The sequence below is a fragment of the Taudactylus pleione genome, unplaced genomic scaffold (assembly GCF_031769625.1).
Source record: "Taudactylus pleione unplaced genomic scaffold, aTauple2 ptg000717l, whole genome shotgun sequence".
Classification (NCBI taxonomy): domain Eukaryota; kingdom Metazoa; phylum Chordata; class Amphibia; order Anura; family Myobatrachidae; genus Taudactylus; species Taudactylus pleione.
In genome coordinates, this window is record NW_028285119.1 from 133,427 (window position 1) to 149,562 (window position 16,136).

Consider the following 16,136-nt stretch of genomic DNA (forward strand, 5'->3'; position numbering starts at 1 on the left):
TAATTTGAGAGGTAATAGATTTTTTTAAAAATTATATTGTATTTGAAGAAAATTTGGGAGACATAAGAGATGACGACTTAGGAGGTGTTATGCAACTTGAAGATGCATTAATCAGAGAAAGTTAAATATGGTTGGAAGTCATGATGTTAGAAAAATATACTTCTCTCCGTATGGTTCCCAAGGGTTTGAAAATTGATAAAAAATTTACTTTTTCAACTGCCACAGAAATATTTCGATTGAAATGGGAAGCAATTTTGTAAAATTGCTCAATTGAATTAATGAATCTCATAACAGATGAGAGAAGGAAGGAACTTGATACATTAGATAGGGAATTACATGAATATAAAAATATGATTACTACCTTCTCCGATCTTACAGAATTCAAAGTACAAGAAAAAATTATAGAGTAAATTTAAATTAGTAGAAAGTCTAAGAAATTCCCAAGAGATAAGAGAGAAGATGGAATTTTAAAATGGAATAAAAATACTTCACCGAATTTAGATAACACTACTCATAAAAATATTTTTAAAAGAAAAAATAGGTCCATTTTTCAAAAACCCCAAAAAGATACAAAAATTATCGGAGGTACCATAATTCTATGGAGAAGAACTTTAAAGAAAGAGAATGCATATATATGGAGACAGATACTGTATGTTAAGACACAGAAATACGACTATAGTAATAAATGGCAACAAAGAACCCCCAAATGGCATACTATGAAATCTAAAAAGTCATATGAAAATTCCAATATGAATAGGAGACAAATCATATCCCCACAATCCCAAAGAACTAGTCAAAATAGATAAGCTATTTTTGAACAGGAGAACTACTCCTTCCCTTTTTTAGATGGGAGGAAGAAACCCCAAAATTGGAGATAAAATTGAGAAGAGGGGAAAGAGAGGAGGTTTTAAGAAAAAAGAAATAAAAAGAATAAAACTAAAAAGAATAAAGCAAATAAAGAAAGAGTAATCACTAGCAAACCAGGAATAGAAAAAAAAAAATTTTTTAACCTTAGCATCTATATACTTTTAAAAGAAGAAAGATATCTACTTGAAAAGGGGCTGAAGTTTCCCCTGGCTACAAAAATCGACCAATTCGAAATGTTTGTTGACATTCAGAAATTTTTAAGAAAATTGACCTTAAAATATTTGATCAAGATAAATTCAAAAGATAATGAAATAGAGGAAGAACCCTACAACTCTAAGATTTTTAGGAGAAAATCAACTTTTTACCTGGCCTATTTGAAAGGTACTTTTTTGGAAACCTTTGGCTCAATAGTGAAGGATGATCTGTAAAAATTGGAAATAAGAAAAATTGAAAACAATTAATTATTGAAGGAACAGAAAGCAATTACTTCCTTAAAGGGGGGGTATAGTATTGATGAATCGAGAAGACTACGAAGGGGAAATCTATAAACAACACAGTGATAAAGAAACATATAGCATACTTAGAGGAGACCCTACCAAGAAAATCTCCCTACAACTTAAAAATATCATAGAGAAATTCAATAATAGAGGGACTATCACAGATAGCAAAAGCACATTTCTATTTAACGGTAATCCTGTGGTACCAACCGTCAAACCCAATACAACCCCCTGGGAGACCAATCATTTCAGATATAAATTCCCCTTCTGCCAACTATCACATTTTATATACACATTTTTACAACCCCTGGTTTTAACTAATCCTTAACATTTAAAAGATACTGGAGACGTGCTACATTTTTTAAATGCAATTGAATGGCAAGAAGAATACCATTTAGTTACAGCTTATGTCAGTGTTTTATACACTATTATTAATCATCAACAAGGCATTGAAGCAACAAAAATATATTTGACACAATCAAATATTGAATCCAGTTTACAAAAGTTTTTAATTGAAGGTAATGGTTTTATCTTATTTAATAATGATTTTATTTTTAAAAATAAGTTTTTTATACAGAAAAGGTGAACTGCAATGGGCACTAGGTTCGCCCCAAGTTATGCAATTTTTTTTAAGGGATGTTGGGAGGAAATGACAATATGGAACAACATTGATGATATTTTATTTATATGGAAAGATGACAGAGGTATTTTAGAATTTTTTTTTACTTATTTAAATACAAATAATAACAATATAGTTTTAACTTTTGATGTCAGTAAGGAAAGTGTGAACTTTTTAGACTTGACCTTTTACATAGAAGACTGTCAAATCAAAACAAAACATTTCGTGAAAATGTCAGATTCATGTACATATATCAACCGAAAAAGCTGCCATCACAACAACTGGCTGGATACAATCCCAAAGGGCCAATTTATAAGATTGAAAGAAATTGCTCAGACCAGACCACCTTTGTCTCCCAGGCAAAAGAAATGGAGGAGACTTTTGTGGCCTGTGGATATAAATGGGAAGAAGTCCACATATCTTTAGAGACAGTCATGGAACTCAATAGAGATAAACTTCTCAAGAACATAAGATAGGAAGAAACGATGACAGATTTTCAAGCAAATACCAACAGATGACCTCTGCGCTAGTTTAACTTCTTAGAGTCACTGAGATCACTTAGATGACATGTTTCAGAATAAAATTAATTAATTTCCTTGCTAATTACTACCAATTAATCAGCTACATGTCCACTTTTTACATGGTCTTTTGTTAGAAATTATTAGTCACAGCATCAACAGGTCAAAAAAATTATTAAAAAACATTGGAAGATACTAAAAAAAAACAAATTATAGGAATGGACCTACTGGATATACCGGTGGGTATTTTCTGTAAGGCTCCTAACTTAAACTTCTTACTAGCTTACTCTTTATGTCCACCCCCACATAGACCTTCTTTAGTGATTTCTTAAGGTTTTTATAGATGCGGGGATTGAATAGGGTGTAAAAGCATTCCTAATACCTTTGGTAACAAAAAAAGTGGAAATCTGCATCAATAATAAAAAACATGGTATTAAAGATTTTATCACTTGCCATACGAATAACGTGATCTATGGTATCAAATGTTGCTGTAACAAATTTTACATAGGAAGAAGCAGACCATTAAAAATTAAAATTAGTGAACATTTACGTAACATAAATAAGGGACTTGAGTCCTATGCACTATCTATGCAATTTAAAGAGGTTCACCAAAGTGATATAAAACATATATTACATTTTTATGGTCTTAAAAACATCATTCAGGGACCTAGAGCCAATAACATTAATGATATTTTAGACAAGAATGAAATAAATTTTATCTTTAACTCCAAAACTTTGATTCCCACTGGTCTCAATAAAGATTTTGAGATTAAGTGGTTTTTATATTTTTTGTTAGTTCCTATATCTTTTTAGCATTCTTTTATTAGTCTAAATATTGTTTTATTGTTCTATTTGGAATCTAATAATGTATTTCTAGTTTTTATTCTTTATATTTCTGCACCAATGGGAACCACTATGTATTTGGACTATCCCAAAATGGCGACCATTTTAATTGGGGACACTCCATATGAATAGGAGAACTGCACAATAAGAACCTTATCCATCCGGTAAAACCGGAAGTACTCAAGTGATAGTCCCGGAAGTACATCGATGTGGCAGTACCCCACTCGGGGAAAAAGATCCGGAGGCACGAGGTGACCATGCCATGTGCAAACCCGAATGGATGAATGCCCACACGGGGACTGCAGGAATCGGGACGCAGAGGCACGTCACTTCCGATGTCGGAAATTTGAAAGATAGCGGTGAATTCGTTTGCCCATATGGATGTGAAGAAAACACAGAGAGGGAAGGCAGAATGGCTCTATAGGGAATTTTAAATGGATAGGAAATCCATGTCTGGAAATAGGCAAAAAGTGGGAGGGATTATAAACCCATGATGTTAGCATCCTCAACATGCCTTGAGAAAGATAAAAACCATATCGAAACACATTGGCAAAAGAGGATTAGAACAAGGAAAAGTTTGGCTCCTAACCAAGGACGTTGGAAGTGGTATCCATGGACGGCTGATGGACTGCTGTTAATACCTATTTATCTACTTTGTGTAAAAGTGGACCACTACATCTGGTGAGGGTTCAATTAATTCCTGTTTTTTTAAGTGTACCTATATTGTATGAATAAAACTGTATTACACCATGTGGAGTTTCTTTTCCATTTATATATGGAACTTCAACAGGAGACAGAAAATACAGGCATATTACAGTTTGAAACCTGGGAAGGTGTAACAATCCCAAAGGCGCTTTGTGTCTACCCCATGTGTAGACCATTCTTTCTGGTAGGGATTTGCAACTGTATACGTTCTAAATGGACAAAATGTGTTGACTATATTACCCTATGTGGTTTTGTATGTTTTTTTCTTGGGGAACACGTCACTTTAATTAAAAGAAGAAGAGGAGAACTTTCAATCTCTCAAGGAGTGTTACCCATTAGCACCTGAAGATTTATTTGGTGATATTTTTGTTACATCTGACCATTGTATGTCCACTTGCCATTATATTTGTACACATGTTTGATGAGGTTAAGTGTTTTTATCATATTCATTGACTTTGATTATATATGAATGGCTCATCTGATATCAAAAAGACTTGGTCTAGTGTCCTATCTCCTTACAAACTATAATAATACCTATTTAGTGACAAGCCTCTACTACCTGAGTATAAGGGATATCTTTACTAAAGGGTGATTTTAATTGATTTTGTTTGATTTAAAAACAATCAGTCAGAACTGGTCAACATCGAGGTTGTATTTCTGGGGCTAAATCACACATTTATTAGCAGATAATATTTAAGTATTAGTAAATGTCTGATTTAGCCTCAGAAACACAACATCAATTTTGATCGATTTTAATTCAATCAAAATCAACCTTTAGTAAAAAATACCCCCAAGTTTTGGGGTATCTGAATACCTGTAAGTATGTTCAGCTTTAAGGCAATAGTGGCTGTTACTTAGGTGAAGACCTATAATGCCCATTTTCCACCAAAATTCCGGGTCTGACCCGGAGTTGGAACAGGGTTCCTATCCGGATCAGACCCGGAGTTTAGCCGGTGCCAACTCGGGATATTCCATAGTTGGCGCCGCTCACACCGCAGTCAGGTCTGCATAGACCCGGCTTTTCTTGTGTGAAAGTGGATGCTTGGAGATGACGTCATCTCCAAGCTCCACTGAAGCCGGACCAATCGGCCAGCATGCGGCTCACTCCAGATCATCAAGACCTGGAGTGCGCCGTAACACGCCCGTGTTAAACCCTGCCATTTACCTGGGTTGGATTGCCGGGTCACTCGACCCGGCGATCCAACCCTCACTCCTTTTACACCAAGAAGCTGGCCAGGTTAACCCTGCAATAACCCGGGTTTTAGCTCCGGTGTAAAAGGGGTATTATTTACTAGTTTATAGTATTTAGTGGCATGTAAAAGCTGACTCTTTCTGTGATGTGTAAGCACAACATTTAAAAATGTATTAATTTAATTAGCAAAACACCTCATGTTTTGTTATTAAAAGCACTGACCTTTAAAATTACAGGCTTAAAAACAATAGGATGTGGTAGCTTTAATAAGTCACTGCCTTAGTTGTTATTGAGGTCTTACAAGTGCCATTTGTAGCAATGTGCATATACAGCATCTTCCCATTAAAAATACAAGTCAGGAACTGGTGTAATACCTTGACTTGGTTACAAGAGAAGTCCCACAACAAAGCTCATAATATTCCTAGAATACAATATATATGATGTGCTAAACCAGTGTTTCCCAAACTCATTCCTCAAGGAGTACTAAAGGCCCCCATACATCAGCAATCTGAAAACCACAATGAAACAATTTGAAGATTTACTGCCTGATCTTAGGATTTCCCAATCGATTGCAGCAAACACAGATCTGGCAATCTTGAAAGGCCCATCATTTTCATGGTAACGGTCTGCAAATCTGCTGATCATGGCCATACACTAGCAATCTACAGCCCCAATCCATCTGTGAAATCCAACATGTTGGACAATCTGATTAAACAATTCCAATCACTTTTTGGTTGCAATCTGCGATCTGTGAAGCCCATACATTGCAGATTTTTATACACAATCGATTGCAAATTGCACGATTGCTGCAATCCATCTCTGATGTATGGGGGCCTTAACAGTGCAAGTTTTCCAGGTCTCCTCACAGAATCGCAAGTGAAATAATTAGGTCCACCTGTGGATCTTTTAAAATGTGCCAGCAAGTAATGACTACACCTGTGCACCAACTAGGAAAAAAGGAAACCATGCACTGTTAATGCTCCCTGTGGAATGAGTTTGGGAAGCACTGTGCTACAGTACTGTACCTTAAAATAGTGCTGCAAGTGATAAAACTACATTGCATTTCAGAAGTGTTTAATTATTGATAAAACCACCAGGTGTACCAGGAAAAAGACTCCCAAGCAGTATAAACATATTGATAACTTGCTGATAAATGTGCTATATATAAATGGCTGACAAATATTTAATTTGCAAAAGCATTCTAATAAAGGGGCACCCATAATTCTAATAAGTAAAATTTTCTGTGACCCTGTGTGTTGCTGCCCCCACTCCACCCCCAAATGGCTGCAACCTGTCAATCAAGGTGTGACATCCTGGGCAGTACAAAATGATCTCACAGAAGCAGAGCTGTGCAGTACAGATGCCGCTTACGCACAGATCTCCAAACATTGGCCTTGTATGTAAACCATCGGGTTTGCGAACAACGCCAAACCCTAAGTGGTGTAAACTGACAGGGAGAGGGGAAGGAAGGGGAGAAGAGGGGAATGGTGGAGTTCATGTATTGGTCATTAGCATATGGTACTCCTGGGAATGTTTAAAATCTAGTCAGTAAAACCACGCAGATACTGTATAAATTCTGAATATCTTTCTGCAAGGGTGATGTATCAAGTCCTGGGGAGAGATAAAGTAGAGAAGTTGCCCAAAGCAATCAATCAGATTTGTTCTAAATGTTATTTCATAGACAGTGCTAGATAAATGTTAGAAAGAGATTGGTTGCTTTGGGCACATTCTCTCTCTCCAAGGTTTGATATATCTCACCCTAAAGCAAAAAGGGCAATGTATTCCATATCCATCTACTGTTCAGTGTGATTAAACCAATCCTGGGCAGACGGGGCAGAGGAGTACTGTGGACAGCATGGGAATCTGTGGACGTATACAACTGCTATGTGTAGCTATCTGCATATACAGCATCTTCCCAATAAAAATCCAAGTTAACATCACTTCAGGAACAGGTGTAAAAAGTGATCTGGGTTTCCAGAAAGTCTCAGCAGTCAGCTCATAATATTCCTACAATACAATGCATATCATGTGCTAAACGACTGTACCTTAAAACAGTGCTGCGAGTGATAAAACTACATTGCACTGCAGAAGTGTTTACTTATTGATCACAACCCAGGTATGCCAAGAAAGACTCCCAAGCAGTATACACATATTGGTAAAATGCTGATAAATGTGCTACATATAAATTGCTGAAAAATATTTAACTTGCAGAGTCATCGTAATAAAGGGGCACCCATAATTATGAGAAGTATAATTGGGACAGCCATGTGACCATAAGTTGATTCAAGGCAGAAAAATGTTACTGTGTTTCTTTTCAAGTAAGGTGAATGAATGATATATAGAATAATGCAATGCATACTTGAAAGCTTATTTGTTTCATTTTTCACTTTTTAACCCTAAGAAGCATGCACAGATCTCTATGATCTGTGCATGCTTCTTTTTTAGATGAATTTAACACAGAATTTTAGGTTCTATTTGCATTCAAAAACAAATGCATATACGCCTGCCAAAATTTACTGACATATAAATTTCTGACATACTGTAGACTGGAATAGATTTTGAAATCAACTGTTAAAAAATGAGAGATTTTGGCAGTGCATTACACAGTCAATTTTGAGGTGATTAAAACTGACATGAAAATCAATCTTTAGCAAATATACACCTCAATATCTATCTGTGGGCCAGATGTATCAAGCTTTGGAGAGAGATAAGGTGGAGTACAGTAGTTGCCCAAAGCAAGAAATCAGCTTTTTACAGTCATTTCACAGACTGTGCTAGACGAATGGCAGATCAAACTGATTGGTTGCTTTACGCAACTTCTCTACTATATCTCTCTCCAAGGCTTAAAAAAAATTAACAGCGCCACCCTCCCCACCTCCCATCCAACTTTTTCTTAATACAAAACACACACAATTTCCCCCACTGTAATAAAATACAGACAGTGACCCCCACAGGAAAAACAAACAAACACATTGGCCCCCACAGGAAAAAATAAAACACATTGACCTCGAGAGGAAAAAAAACACATAGACAGTTAAATAAAACAAACACATGGGCACCAAAGAAAAAAAAATGTTGCCCCTTCCCAAGTCAAAGAAACAGCCTCATGTCTGCGGTGTTAGATATGGTGGGTGACAGTTTGAGAGAGTCTATGGGGCTAGGGGCCTGATTCAGACCCACTTGCTAGATGCATAAGCTCATTCCCAGCGTATGCAAATTCGGCCAAGTGATGACAAGGCATGCGATAGCACGGCAAGGCATAAGCACACCCACTATGCCTTGGCGTGCGATCTCTTTGTGTATGCAGATGCCCACCAGCCTGTCTTAAGTTGCCCACTTGCGCACGTCATCTCCAGGAAATTTATGCAACCATCGGTACATTGGGTACCATCGGATGCATTTGCAGCGCTTAAGGTTGATTATACCCTTCCACAAGCACTGCGAGCACTTCAGTGTGAAATTCAACCAGGTGACGTGTATTATTATGCTGCCTGTTAATTATGCACACCTCTGAAATGGCGTTAGGATGCTCAGGAATTTTTTCGCACCTCCACTCCCCCGTTGTTAATGGCCAACCCCTGTCACCACCCACAAACGGCTTCTCCTGTCACTCACTCTGCTAGGCCGTCTATGCGCAACGAGCGAACGCTTCCCGATCTCTCGCACTGGTTCGCACATTGCAAGACATTGCCAGCTACAAGCAAATGCTTCCTAGCGAGTAGGTCTGTATCGGGCCTTAGGTGCGTTGAGTGACAGGGTGAGAAAGCCTGCTGGAACAATTGTGGTTGGTGACAAGGTGAAAAAGCCTACAGGACAGGTCTGGTTGGTGACAGAGCCTACAAGGACAGGTGTGATGGGTGACAAAATAAGTGAGTCTGTGGGGCAGGTCTGGTGGGTGACAGGGTGAGAGAGTCTGTGGGGATGGGTGTGTTGTTTGGCAGGGTGAGAGAGTCTGCGGGGATGTGTGTGGTGCTTGGCAGGGTGAGCGAGTTTTGGAGAGTTTATGTGAAGCCATTCTTATGAGGGAATGATGATGAAAAATGGTTGATCCTTGTGTTAGACACAAGGGTCACTGACGATATAGAGTAGCTGAGGAGGAGAACCTGTCAGGGAAGGTATTACTGCAGGAGGAGAAGCTGCGGTTGCACCAAGCAAAAAAAACCTTGCCTCCATTTTCCCTTCCACCATATCTATACCTGTACCTGCCTGTGATCACTACCAATTGATTATTTATCTCTGGTCAATTCTCCTCATACACCCCTCATTCAGAATTATTATAAGAATTGGGTTTCTGTGTTTTGTTTGTAGGAACCCTTTTCTTCTAAATACGTTATATGCATTTTGATATTAGATATTTGGCTGTTTATAGTCTTAGGCTGAAGAAATTGAAAATAGTTTGGAAGAAAATTGTGTTGCTTTATCAATTGAGACTCGGTATGGACGTTGATAGTTCGTTCCTCTGGGGTCTTTTATTGCTTTATTCAATTATTTATAAATATATTTAGTGGGTTGTATTTGTTTTAAATGAAATGTCATTGAGTCTATATATACTGTGAAGTGACAAGATCACTGGCATAGGGATGGAAGGCAAATATATATTCCCTAGCCTATGTATTTTAAAAACCCCAGGAAAACATTTGTATTATTATTAACAGCTTTGTGGGCTTTTTGACAAAACTGGATTCGGGTTCCATTAGGCCCAGTTCGGGTTTTTGGGCTTTTGGCCTAACATAAGGTGAATTAGAACTTTCAGCTGTGTTGTGTGTTTTACAGGCTGTCAAGCTGATTATGGGGAGACACAGTGCCTGGGAAAAGAAGAGTCTATAGCAGTGTTTCCCAGCCTCGGTTATCAAGGCACACTAATAGTTCAGGTTTTAATGATATCCATGCTTGAGCACAGATGGTTAAATCAAAATAACTTAGGTACAAATTAAGATACCTGTGTTCAAATATGTCCATTCTTAAAACCTGGACATTTAGTGTGCCTTAAGGACCATGGTTGGGAACCTTTGGTCTATAGTGTCTTTGTGAGAGAAACCTGCTGTTGAAACCAAGTGAATTGTGCCTGGTAAAACTTCTTGTATGTTTTGTTAGTGTACGAAGATCATTCTGTGTTTAGTTAGTGCCAAACGGCAAGGTGTTTATTTTTCTTATTTTGGTTTACTGCAAAATAAAACTGATTGAGGCCAGTTGCTCCAAACCAATGGATTTGTGTGATCTCTCAGCTGTTGCACATGGTCATCTACTCCAGGAGATGGTGCCGGTTCCCCAACCCTATTACAATACATACTATACTGTATGTAACGACATTTCTAACCATATTTTTTTATATAAATTTTCATTTGTTCGTGTATATATATATGACACTAGAATCACACTATTGCTGTGAGACAGTACACGGCACTGCAGCTTGTTGAAAAAAGACAATCCTTTTTACTTCAAAGTTTCGGGGCTTCCCTGCCCCGTCGTCAGGAAGACAAAAACCTTGACGAAAGGGCAGGGAAGCCCCGAAATTTTGAAGTAAAGGATTGTCTTTCTTCGTCAAGCTGCAGTGCCGTGTACTGTCTCACCGCAATAGTGTGATTCTAGTGTCTATACATACCTTATTTGACAAGGGCACGCAGCGACTTACATTTTTACATTTGGAGTGCCAAACCGACAAACTCTATATATATATATATATATATATATATATATATATATATATATATATATATATATATATATTTATTTATTTTGTGGCAGTGTCACCAGAGATGGCGTTGGTGAGCAGCAGATTCTGTGTGGGGTTGGAGAGATCCTCCCACACAGGGTATTGATACTGAGTTGTGATACATCTGTGGGTGCCTTGTGGAGAGAGCTCAGGTGTGGTCTGATGAGAAGGCAGACCAGTCAGGCTGCTGTTGGAAACAGTCTATGTGGGACTGTGGAAGCCAGAGAGCCCAGTGAAGCTAAGCGAGCCATTGGGGGCCAGGAGGCCTGTGTCTGGACCTTGCAGGAGGCAAGGGGGGACCATAAACCTCTCAGACTGTGTAACATTGAAGCAGCTGGGCTGCAGGCTGAGGAAGCCAGGGCCTGCTGTTACCTGGAGAATACAGGGGAGGCCACCAAGACTGACTGTGTTTGTATAGCTCTGGCAGCCAAGCCAGGCTGGAGCCAGCAATAGACCTGCAGAGTAGCAGGCAGAGACTTTATTGGCAGACTAGCTGCACCTTGATAGAGAGGGTTCAAGAAGTGAGCTAGTGCCCTAAGAGAGGGCTAGGTGGTTTGTTATTTTCTATTTCTCTTTCCTGATTACCATGCTGAAGTAAAGCTCCATTTTAGTTTATTTTACTGGAATGCCATGTGTGGCCTCTAATTCTGCACATAATCACTGTACCACTGACCCCAATCTACCGAGCTAATTACCCCAAGTTATCACTATATATATATATATATATATATATATAAAGTCCACATCGGCGGCACTCGGATTCCAATAAGACAATACAGGCGAATGTGACTGATATCACCAATGTTTCGGAGCATTTTATTCCTGCCCCTTCATCAAGGAAAAACATTTATAAATACATATAACAAGACCTTTATACTCACATCTCCCCATGTGTAGTCCGCACCGCGCAGCATCTGGGGCCGGGTCCCATGCTGATGATGTCATCACTCCTGTCCCCCACACCAACACTCTCACCACGTCAGTCCTAGGACAGTGGAGACGCCCACAGCTTGCATCCTCATCACCCTAGCAATGCACAGTATCCGGAAATACAGACAAACTAGAACATGAGACAATACACATACAAAATCAATTAACATTATTAAAATTACACATTTACAACACATAAAGCAAAATATGCAAGATCAAGACAACATATTTCCCTATTATAAACCAAGTGAAATACATCATATGGACAATATAAACACAGAAAACCGCACTAAATGTCACCCTGTATTATGGAACCATGAATATAACTACATATAATAAACTTGAACAACCAGAGAGACATACCTCTGATTCTAATAGCTACACATGGTGCTGCCCAAATTTATAAGCAACACTAAAAAGACCACAAATATTAAATTGAGATCATACACTAGAATGGTTATAACTACTATCAAAAAACTGACTGTTTGGAGAGAACATACAAACTATCCACCATGTCATACTGCTACTATATAATACCTGCAATCTGTAATAAAGAGATTCCACAGACAGAATATTCTCAAAGAAAACAATAAAAACCCAGATTTTCATTGAGGCCACGTGGTGCCAATGCATCTAATTTAAAGATCCAGCGGGATTCACATTGCAATAACCTGCAAGATCTATCGCCTCCACGTTGAGATTTAGGTCTATGATCAATGATCATGTAACATAGAGAGGCAACATTGTGACCACTAGAAACAAAGTGGCGAGCCACGGTTGGTTGCTACCTCCAGAAGAAATGGCGGCCTGAATAGCCGACCGGTGTAGGGCCATTCGCTCTCTCAGTGTTCTATCGGTTTTCGCGACATATATATGCCCACAAGGACAGGTGATGACATAAACAGTAAACTTAGTAGTGCGTGTCAGGTGGTGACGTATGGTAAATCTACGTCTGCTATACGGCTGGCAAAAACTATTGCCTACCGTTAGGTCATGCAATTCAAACATCTAAAGCATCCTAATTTAGGGTGCAGGAAACACCCTGTATTAATCCTGCTCATACTACTAATATCAGTTTTAACAACCCAATTGCATAGATTACGTCCCCTGGTATAACAGGGCATGATATTAGTATTATGCAGATTTAAATTCGGGTTAGTGCCCACAATTGGCCATAATTTATTAGTGGAACTTCTGATGTCATTGCTCTGGGTATGAAAATGATTGATCCATGGTAGCCTACCCTTTTTCTTTTCCTTCGTTTTGCCCGTTTTAAGTAGATCAGCCCTCGGTGTAGCTAAGGCTTTCTTCTTAGCTTGATCCAAGATATTTACATGATAACCTCTCGTAAGAAATGTATTTCTCACCAGGTCAGTCTCTCTAATAGCCATAACTTCATCACTACAGGTCCTGCAAGCCCGCAGGAACTGTGAATATGGCAAGCCATATATAAGTTATCTAGGGTGGCAACTTCCAAAGTGTAGAAGGGTGTTCCTGCCAGTGGGCTTACTATATAGTTCTGTGACCAATTTGCCCCTCTCTAATCTCAATTTTACATCCAAATAATTCACACTCAACTTATTAATATTGAATGTGAATTTAATCGGATTTTGTGACCGATTGTGTCGATCCATGAATTTCACAAACTGGAGCTCAGTACCTGTCCAAATCAGGAATATGTCGTCTATGTATCTGCCATAGAAAGAAATCATGCCAGATACACAGACGTTCTGAAAGAAAATCTCCAGCACGGCTTGAAACATATATGCATTGGCGTAGGATGGAACCACATTTGACCCCATCGCTATGCCAATCAATTACAAAAAGAGCTTATCATTATACATAAAGAAATTTCTACGGAGAATCATCTCCAGAAGATCAATCGCCAAATTGACATCAGGGCCACCATAAACTGTTCTCTCAGCAATAAGTTTTCTCACTTCCATAAGGCTCTCTACATTGGGGATCACAGTGTATAGACTGTTAATATCAATACTACACAAAAAACTTCCCTGTGGTATTTCTGGTAATGTATAAATATTATTTAAAAATGTTGTATTGTCGAGGAGAAACTTGGGATTTTCCCTAATACATGGCTGTGAAATATCATCCAGAAATACAGATACCACCTGGAACAACGACCCCCTGGCAGATATAATCGGTTGACCAGGGGGATTGTCCAGGCATTTGTGTATCTTGGTACTATAAAGAACAAAGAAAATACCTGCACCAAACTTCTTATTTTTCATACGATTAATACTGATTATTTAGTATTTTGTTTACCAACATAACTTAATGATTTTTAATGGAACAATGCCAGGTTGTATAATAAAGTGTTGGTGGTGCTCCTCAGGGCTTATATTAGTAGATTTTAAGGGTGGGTTTTGTCAAGTGAGCAAAACAAAAATAAAAAAACTCTTTTTGGGGGCACTCTTATATAATTGCAATTTAAAATGATTATTTATTAGATATACATTAAAAAATTATTAACATAAACACATAAAAAATACACATAAGACAAAAACACGAAAAAAGAGCATAAAGAAAAAGGACTTCTATATATTGTCTTTCATAAATAGACAGTAAAATAACTATCTATAGTGATAGTGGGAAGATATCCCAAGAACTTAGTCCTTAATGGTTGGGCAAAAATATTATTTAAATAACACCTCTGCTCAAAATGCAGATGCTAACACAATATTGATAACGGCACATATGATTAACAAATTGAATAACCTCAGTCTGGTAGTATTATTGTGTCAGATGTTGCTCTGCCCATAGACACGCAGTACATAGAACATGACAACTTCAATATTAGACAAATACCACCATATATATATGCAACATGCAGGTTTAGAATAATGATGATGTAAATCTGCCTACATGCATTTATATAATAATTGCAGTGGTCTCCACCATAATTTTTTTTCTGGCAGATAGTGATTTAAACTTCTGGTAGCATTGGATTTATTCTGCATGAGCAAATGATATATATCTTTTGATGATACCACTTGTGATTCCACGGATATCAAGAGCGAGATGCAAGGAAATATCAAAACATATAATGACTTGAACTCACACTTAGCTGGTTTATAACAGTACCAGGTTTTCCAATTTTTTGTTTTTATAAATGGTCACTGTGTCTTTAAGTGCAGATTCTATGCAAGCTGTTGTTAAACATGAATAGTCTCCAAAGTATCTGTCTATGGTAGCAGACTCTATCTAAACTCAGATGCCACACAATAATAGCACAATGTCACATTTGCATTTGTAACAGTGCCATGTTTTCCAAATTTTTGTGTTTATGCAAATGGTCACCGTATTTTTGTAAATGTTAATCTCTCTAAACACCTGCCTATAATAACATGCTGTATCACAATAGTACAAAAGATCTGCAATTATAGCAGTACCAGGTTTTCTGGTTTAGACAATGTTAATGATTGCTGTAACTTGAAATAAACACATATTATACACATATCTTTCCAATTATTTTTTAAGATATCTTACATATCTTTCCAATTATTTTTGAAGATATCTTAATAGAAAGAAACAACAAATTTTGCACATATCCTTTCAGTGAATGTAAAATATCTAAGTATAGTATTGAGTACTAGTGAGTACTCTGATGGAAGAATTGTCTGGCACCTAGAGCCCACCTGCTTCTACTGCTATCCCGTGTGGATGCTAGTCCAGGGAACGGAAAGTAAGAGAGCAGCTGGTAGGCAGACAGAAGTAAAGTATAGAGACGCTTCTGCTGTCAGGATTTGCTAACGTCCACCACCCTGTTGTTATAAAAACATTGCAGGGAGGTAAGGGCGGTGCGCGTCCAGATGAGAGAGCATTGAAAGGAGAGTGTACCTGTTTAGATATGTATGCTGCGATAAGCTGGTCTCAACAGCTGGTTCCTGCAGTGAAGGTGCCTGATTCCGGGACTCGTGTGCGCACCACGAGTACCCGGAAGTGATGTGGGTATGACATGCGTTTCGCCCCCTACTGGGCTTGATCACATACAGCCTCTTGTGCATACACTGGTATTTACACATACGGCCAATCACAGGCTGCACCTGCCCGATTGACAGCCCATACAGCAAGTCATACATTCCCGCTGTCCTTGTCCTATCACACGATTAATAATTGACAGTTTCAATCTCCAATCAAGAAGTATCCTAATCTCTCTATAGGAGAAGGAGAGGACAAGAAGGGATTTTTATTTAATATTTTAGTAAGGTTAATGCTGGATAAATTATTATTA

General features: G+C 38.1%; 1 protein-coding gene across 1 annotated transcript in view; it reads right to left on the bottom strand.

Moving 5' to 3' along the window:
- Nucleotides 1-15,860, bottom strand: part of LOC148477414 (uncharacterized) — a 35,188-nt gene extending 19,328 nt beyond the window's left edge. Inside the window, exons 1-2 of the mRNA XM_088456778.1 lie at nucleotides 15,743-15,860; nucleotides 11,836-12,014 (exon numbers count right to left, since the gene is read on the bottom strand). Of these exons, the coding sequence (XP_088312904.1) occupies nucleotides 11,836-11,885 (50 nt within the window). The 5' untranslated portion in view covers nucleotides 11,886-12,014; nucleotides 15,743-15,860. The remainder of the gene's footprint in view (nucleotides 1-11,835; nucleotides 12,015-15,742) is intronic.
- Nucleotides 15,861-16,136: the final 276 nt, after the last annotated feature.